This window comes from Odontomachus brunneus, unplaced genomic scaffold (genome assembly GCF_010583005.1).
Source record: "Odontomachus brunneus isolate Ranch 3 - 2012 unplaced genomic scaffold, Obru_v1 Obru_scaffold_173, whole genome shotgun sequence".
Lineage (NCBI taxonomy): Eukaryota > Metazoa > Arthropoda > Insecta > Hymenoptera > Formicidae > Odontomachus > Odontomachus brunneus.
The window spans coordinates 348,950-356,643 of record NW_022639623.1 but is presented as its reverse complement, the minus strand read 5'-3'; the positions used below and the strand labels follow the sequence as shown (position 1 = coordinate 356,643).

General features: G+C 31.5%; 2 protein-coding genes across 2 annotated transcripts; both read left to right on the top strand.

Moving 5' to 3' along the window:
* The first annotated feature begins 1,012 nt into the window (after nt 1–1,012).
* On the top strand, nt 1,013–1,400 carry LOC116851368 (anaphase-promoting complex subunit 13). The gene has a single exon (XM_032830701.1). The coding sequence runs from the start codon at nt 1,021–1,023 to the stop codon at nt 1,360–1,362; it is 342 nt and encodes a 113-aa protein (XP_032686592.1). The 5' UTR covers nt 1,013–1,020; the 3' UTR covers nt 1,363–1,400.
* A 16-nt stretch (nt 1,401–1,416) lies between these two features.
* Nucleotides 1,417–2,398, top strand: LOC116851367 (AN1-type zinc finger protein 1-like). The gene is made up of 2 exons (XM_032830699.1): nt 1,417–1,870; nt 1,952–2,398. Exons 1-2 carry the CDS (start codon nt 1,448–1,450, stop codon nt 2,327–2,329), a joined length of 801 nt encoding a protein of 266 aa, XP_032686590.1. The 5' UTR covers nt 1,417–1,447; the 3' UTR covers nt 2,330–2,398.
* The last annotated feature ends 5,296 nt before the right edge of the window (nt 2,399–7,694 follow it).

Genomic DNA, 7,694 nt, shown 5'->3' with positions numbered 1-7,694 from the left:
TTTAACAATAAGATCGCCGTTAACTTGTTTCTGTATCAGTGATAGAAATTTTGGTCACGAGTAGCACGTACAGCACGGGATGGGATACGCACACACTTACGCGACAATGTCCGTGAAACTCACGAACACTGTCGCGTGAATGTGTGCGTATCCCCTCCCGTGCTAATGCGTGCTGCTCGCGACCAAACCCTAATAGCACAGATGTCCAGGGAACATCCAGAGGACATCCTGAAGACATCCTGAGGACATTATTCGTCCTCAGGACGTCCTTAGGACGTCCTCAGGAGATCTTGTGCTGTCTGGGAAGTTTCTATCACTCTAGTTGCTTTCCAACAAGAGACCCAAGTTGACACAAGTATCATCCTATCTTTGTTACTCACTAAATGTGGAACAAAGATAGAATAATGTTTATGTCGACTTGTGTCTCTTGTTAAGCCCATTCTACAATTGCGTGAACGTGGATGTAAGTGGTTGTAAGTGATTACGACAACCAATCAGAGTAAAGCAATCAGTGAATAAAACATTCGGATTAGTTGACTCTTAAGGGACGTCTACATTGGAAGTAAATAGCAAGAAGTAGAAAGCAAGAGTAAGAAATTGACCAACCACAGTCTAATGTGAGAAGAATAATCAACTATGATTGGTCAATTTCTTATTTTTACTTCCTACTTCTTACTGCTTACTTCCAATGTAGACGTCCCTTTAACGTTCACGACTACGCTTACGCAATTGTAGAATGAGCTTTAGAAAGCAACCGCTGTGTCTACCGCTGCGATTGTTTCTCGCCTGTGGTGAGACAAAAACAGATAATGTTGATTGCCTGTCTGTCTAACATCAAGAATCGTGGACATTACTTCTTTACCCACTGAGACAATTCGTGCACATTGGCTACGTAGTTTATGTGCACGGTTGGTTAGAGGCGCTATAAGCCATTTCAGCTGAAATCGGGATTACCTAAAACCGGCCCATGATCCCTCTCCTTCTTTTCTCTGGTTCCGATATTCACTGCCAGTACTGAAAATGTATAGTTTATGTCACGTATACTGTAGATTTTCAATACTGACAGTAATTTCGGAACGCAGCCTATATTTACATCATGAGTTGACTGTCATTTACGAGAGAGACATGGATAGTCAGGTATGCGGAGATGGCAGACTGATAGATCTGATTGATGAAGGTTGGCGCAAAGAAAAATTGCCTATTGATGATATTTCAACGCCAGTAGCCGAATTACCAGATCCTGAAAGTGACAACGGTGATTCTCACATGACATTGAAGGAATTGGAACAGAGATGGAATAATTTGGCATTGAGCACTCTTAGTGACAATCACCTGCATTCTCCAACACCTTTACATAATTGAATTTCCTTTTTAGTAATTTCTTGAATATCACAACAATCAATAGATTTGATTCTACGTTCTTCACATAATTTATTACCACATTAAGATGGAGTTTCCAGAAACTGGCAAACATTGCTCAATGAGAAACTGTCAATTATTGGATTTTTTGCCATTTATATGTGGACACTGTCAAGCTACTTTCTGTAAAGAACATTTACATACGATATCGCACGACTGTCTAAAAATAAAGAGTCCAGAGCCAAATTTGGAAAAGTTGTTAAGTTTTATTTGCTCTAAAGAATCTTGCAAGGAAGTATCGCCAATACAGATGCCTTGTGTCAAGTGCAAGCAGCATTTTTGTCTGGCACATAGATATCACGGTTGTCTGGAATTAAGTGAAATGGGAAAAACTCAAAAATTGAAAAAATGGCAAATCCCAAAAAAACAATTTGCAGAAGCAAAGGTTTTGGTAGATCAACAGATTACAGATAGTTTAAAGAAGTCCAAAAATACTGCAATAGCAAATAAAGTAATATAAAATATTATATATAAAAATTGAAACAAACTAAGAGGTAGTGATGCAAATTTATAATCATTTGTTTATCTACAGATACAACTTATGCGTGTGAAGGGATCTGCAATTGGTCCAAAAAATATACCAATGAGTGAAAGGTGTTACTTTTTTGTACATTTACCACTCATAGTAAAAAATAAACATATAGGCACCTCAAAAGGTGTCTTTGTTAATTCACAGTGGACAGTTGGGAAGTGTATAGATTCAATAGCTGACACACTTAAAGTTCCCAATAATAATGCAGCTACTACAAATAAATTGCTACTCTATCATCATTCTAATGGAGCTCTAATATGTAACAAGATGGATACACCTTTAACAGAATTATTTGAGAATTTCACTATGATTGATGGACAACAAGTTGTTTTGGAATATTCTGATAATGTACCTATAGAAACGTCGTTATATAAATAGATTTACCTGTGTGCATGCTTTTTTGTATCACATCCTATTTTATTGCAATAAAGTTCATTATCCATGTAATTATCTGTTATAAGCTAATCATCAAACAAAGCGAGAATCTATTATATCAAAGACAAACGCAAAATATTAATTGTTAAATACAAGTTATTTAACAATGTAAATACACACGATAAGAATTTGTAGTTGTAGTTTTCAATCTACATTATTATACACTCCTTTATCATCAAACTTTATCTAATAATTCTCTGTTATTATCTATTAATTTTGCATATTATATTACTGATAGTTTGATATAATTACCGTTATGATTGTTCAGATTTTATTATAAATGTCCAAATAATATTAAAATTATTCAAAATTTAAATATTTAAAATAATATATATTTTAGTTATGTAATTTCCCGTTTTGTTGCTATCGTGATAATTATAATTATAAATTTGTAATTATATTTTTATATTTCCTTGCAATATATATTTTTTTTATTATTGCCGATTTTAATTAAAAATATATGATGACATTCTAGCTATACTTGCTGTCTTTTTTTATTTATCGTTATTATAATAATTATAAATCTGTTGATATATTCTTCAAAAAATATATTTTTACAAACCATATTTCCAGTTTTAACTCAGCTCAGATTTCTCAATTTTCAAATCTGATAACCTTAACTATCATTCAGTGAGCACTCATGATTTATTGTCTATTGAGTCGTCTTTTTTCATACTAAGTACATTTAATATATTTCTTTTTAAACTACTTATGATTTATGAAGCATTACACATTTATAGTTGACAATTAGATTTATTAGTAATCATAAAAACATAACTCTTTTAAAATATTTGTTTATTATTAAACTAGAAGGTTCTATGTCAGTTTTACATTTGTTGATAAAAAGATAAATGTATTTAACAAATTATTCATACCAGATTATTGTCAGATTTATTTGAAATGAGATAACAACTGCATTCTGAATAAGTGCAAATCAAGTCCAAAACAACTCAGTAAGTATATACAAGATATGTCTGAAGTTCTTTTACAAAAGATTACAGACATTTTCTACACCTTAAAACAAAAAATTTTAATTCTTTGAGTTCTAAAATTATTACCTTTTGAGCTATAGAGATACTTTTATTTGTAATATGAATTATTACAAAGCTTTGAAATTGATATAAAAAACAAAATAAATGAAGGAATCTCTTGCCAACAAATTATCAGACCTCCCCTCAGATAACAAAAAGGTTGTAAACACACTTGTCCACTTATGATATCAATTCCCGGTATATTTTACGTTAGTGCAAAATGTTGAAGAATTGCAGGACTGCTTAGAAAATGCTTATGATGTTAAAAAATCATCCAAATATATAAGACAATAGGATAAAACATATAGCTGCAAATGGAAGCTACTTTGAACATTTGTTCATTTGAATTAATACTTTAGATAAGAAGTGCTTATCCTTACCTGAAAGATAATAATTTTAGAACCTAGAATACCTTAGAACCTGTTTATTAGAACTACTTTTATTAATTTTAAGGTATAGAATGCACCTGACAGAACTACAGATTCATCTTGTATGTTTTTATTCAACATCGTATTATTTTGCATGTTCTACTTTCTAAGATTCTTGAAATAAAATTTCCACTAAAAAATGGTATAACTATGAAATCACTCGAATTTGAGTGATTTTTCAATCATATAGAGTAATTCTCTACTCTGAATTGCCAAGTAAATATTTTTACTCGAAATTGAAGAATGAATTTGATATATATTCGTTTGCAGAACAGTTTGACTACCTTTTTAACATATTTTAAAACACATCCGGCACTCATTTAAAGAACCTATCTTATTGAGAATTACTTACAAACAAATTCTCCTGTTGGACGTCGATTGCATTTCAAAATGAGTTAAAGAAAAAGAATTTAAACAATTCTGCAAATGAATGTATTGTTTGATTTTAAAACGGTAAATAGATTTCTTTTTATGCAGTTGGGAATGCAGTCAACGACTCAATGAGAGAAATTAATTTTCAGGAATTAATAAAACATAAAAAACAAATTCTCTCATTGGAATATGTCACAAACTACATCAAGAAAAAAATGGTCAAACCGTTTTGAAATTAAGTATATCATCATAAAAACATAATCACACTAAACAACTAAAACTAAACAATTAAAACATTATAGATTCAGAATTCACTGTAAACTTGAATAAGATATTCACTCATGCGATTTCAAGTGGTAATATTTTCACTATTGCTTTAAGTATTACAACTTTTTACTCGTTTTGAAATTCTACTTCAAGAAATGCAGAGAGTAAATGACATCTTGAAATAATTCGTCAAAATGACGTCGTTAATGTCGAAAGTTATCGATTCAAAAAATGCGTTGAAATTTGAGCACTTTCGAACAAAAAGTTATATAGAAAGTCGGAGAATAATATCTCATAGAGTTGCTATTCATTTATGGAAATGGAATATAGAGATAACATAGAAATAATGACAGTAAATATAATTTTATAACTATTGAGTAGCAATGATCTATGATTGGTGTACTTTTAGATCTACCAATTACATCTATCTTTCAAAAGTCGATTACTCAACTGTTATATTCGCTGAACGTAGACAATGCTGATTTGTTCGATTTTTTAACGAAAAATCTTAAGAATATAAAAAATTTTATAAAATATACAGTGTCCCGAACTTCCATGATGATCCTTGGTGAGAACGTAGAACGGATTGAGGTGAGCAAGAAAGTCCTGCGCTGTTGTGCGATCTTCGCAATAATAGTCGAGATATTAATGAAAAAAGATTGGTGAATGATCACCCGCGATATAGTAGATGAGCTGTAGTGGGGCCGTCTGCCGTTGTATACTTATACATTAAATCAAACTAAACAAAAAAGTCCTTTACCATTTTGTAAATTACCATTTAGATTTTTAGATATTAATTAAAGAAAATTTATGCATTATGGTATACAATCATGTAACAATTTTCTTTAATATTTAAAAATGTATGTGGTCATTTGCAAAATGGTAGAAGACTTTTTTTTGTTCAGTTTGACTTAATATATAAGTATGCAACGGCAGACGGCTCCACTGCAGCTCATCACCATATCGCGCGTGATCATTCCCCAATCTTTTTTCATTAATATCTCAACTATTATTGCGAAGATCGCAAAACGGCATAGGACTTTCTTGCTCACCTCAATCCGTTCTGCGTTCTACGTTCTCACCAAGAGTCACCATGGAGGTTCGAGACACCCTGTATATACATAAAAGATTGAAAAATATATGAAATTTTCATTAAACTTTCTATATACACGATTTCTCGTAGTTCAGAAATGTTAAAATTTCGACGTAAATTCCGAGTAAACAACTTTCGACATTAACGATGTCATTTCGACGAATCTTTTATGATAAGGTAGCAGTATTTTCAACTTTATCCCTCAACTCAAATTTATCAAAACAAGTATTACCTGTTTTTATCTGCACTTTAAGCAAAATGGATCCTAGTAAGAATTGAAAAATTTATATTACAGAAAAATATGATATTACATGTGAATATTTGTCTACCGACTTGTAGTGGTCATGATTTGTGTTTATTTGGATCTTTCTAAAAACGAACCAACTTTTGTTTTACCTATTTATAATAATATTCTGACTTTGGCACTGGACGTTTCTTGTCTCATGTACATGAGTTATGCTATTTAGCAATATAAACGTACAAATAAATGTGCGCTCATTTGTAATTTCATATAATATAGATATGGCATTACATACACTATTGGAACAAGTGAATGAAATACCATTAATAACTATGAGCACTATAAGTATTGTTGAATAGAGTGCATGTGGTTACCCACATAGTTATTTGTAAATAATTTTCTATATAATCACTGAGTATACAAAACGGAATATTACATGTACATACGCACGCACGCACGCACGCACGCACACACACACACACACACACACATATATACATGTACATGTATATATTCTTTTTTATTATATACATAAGGTATTAACTAATTCGGATTAACTAATTCACATACATTATTTGCATAACACTATTCTTTGTGAAAACTTGAATTGGAAAATTCGGGGACATTTTTTCTGTGAAGGTAAATATAAAACAATGATTATTAAACAAGTTGCAGGTATATAGTTGTTGGCGCTGTATACCTGCAACTTATCTATAGTTTATGTTGCGTATACTGTCGAAAATGTACGCATATACATATTACGGAACGTAATTAAAGTGTATAAGTTTTATACGTCTGGTAGTTAAGTGAGTCATCACACAATGCAACTTCGCTATGTCGCTAAAGCCGTCTTCAATCAGTTTTGAGCGTATAATAATGTAAACAATTTCTATGCTCTTTCAAACAATGGTATTGATTAGCTGTATTCTATTTAACAATTTTATTATGATTCACAGAAAAATTGGTTTTTTCCAATTTATTTGGATCTTTCTAAAAACTAACCAACTTTTGTTTTACCTATTTATAGTAATATTCCGACTTTGGCACTGAACGTTTTTTGTCTCATATACATGAGTTATGCTATTTAGCAATATAAACGTACAAATAAATGTGCGCTCATTTGTGATTTCATATAGATATAGCATTACATACACTATTGGAACAAGTGAATGAAATACCACTAATAAGTATTGTTGAATAGAGTGCATGGTTACCCACATAGTTATTTGTAAATAGTTATTTGAAAAAACATTGGTTCAGAATTTTTCGACGAATTTTCATAAAAATTTTTGTTTCAATGCAGTTTAAACACTTTTTTATCTAATGAAAGAACTTGTTTTTTACTAATTCCTAGAAGTTAGGTTCTCCCATTCGACCATTGGCTACATGCTGAAATACATTGAAAGAAGTTGTTCAAACCGTATTGAAACTAAATTTACACTTACCGCAGAGCTCGGAATTAGTTGCCCATTTCGGCCGATTCTCGGAAACCACGCCTTCTATTTTCCCCTTGCCGCAAGCGGGCCACGAAAATGACTGTCGCGGCCAGGGGAAGATAGTAGCTCCTGAGAATCGGCCGAAATGGGCAACTAATTCTGAGCTCTGGGGTAAGCGTAAATTTAGTTTCAATACGGTTTGAACAACTTCTTTCAATGTATTTCAGCATGTAGCCAATAGTCGAATGGGAGAACCTAACTTCTGGGAATTAGTAAAAAATAAGTTCTTTTATTAGACAAAGTGTTTAAACTACATTAAAACAAAAATTGTATTTTGTAATGCGCATATATGCGCACTTGTCTATAGTTTATGTTACGTATACTGTCGAAAATATACGTATATATATGTATATATATATATATATATATATATATATATA

What these genes read in the sequence shown, in the direction of transcription:
- LOC116851368 (XM_032830701.1), top strand. Translation starts at nt 1,021, where the DNA reads ATGTATAGTTTATGTCACGTATACTGTAGATTTTCAATACTGACAGTA.
- LOC116851367 (XM_032830699.1), top strand. Translation starts at nt 1,448, where the DNA reads ATGGAGTTTCCAGAAACTGGCAAACATTGCTCAATGAGAAACTGTCAA. An exon ending in ATACTGCAATAGCAAATAAA is followed by an intron (nt 1,871 to 1,951) that starts GTAATATAAAAT and finishes GTTTATCTACAG; the next exon opens with ATACAACTTATGCGTGTGAA.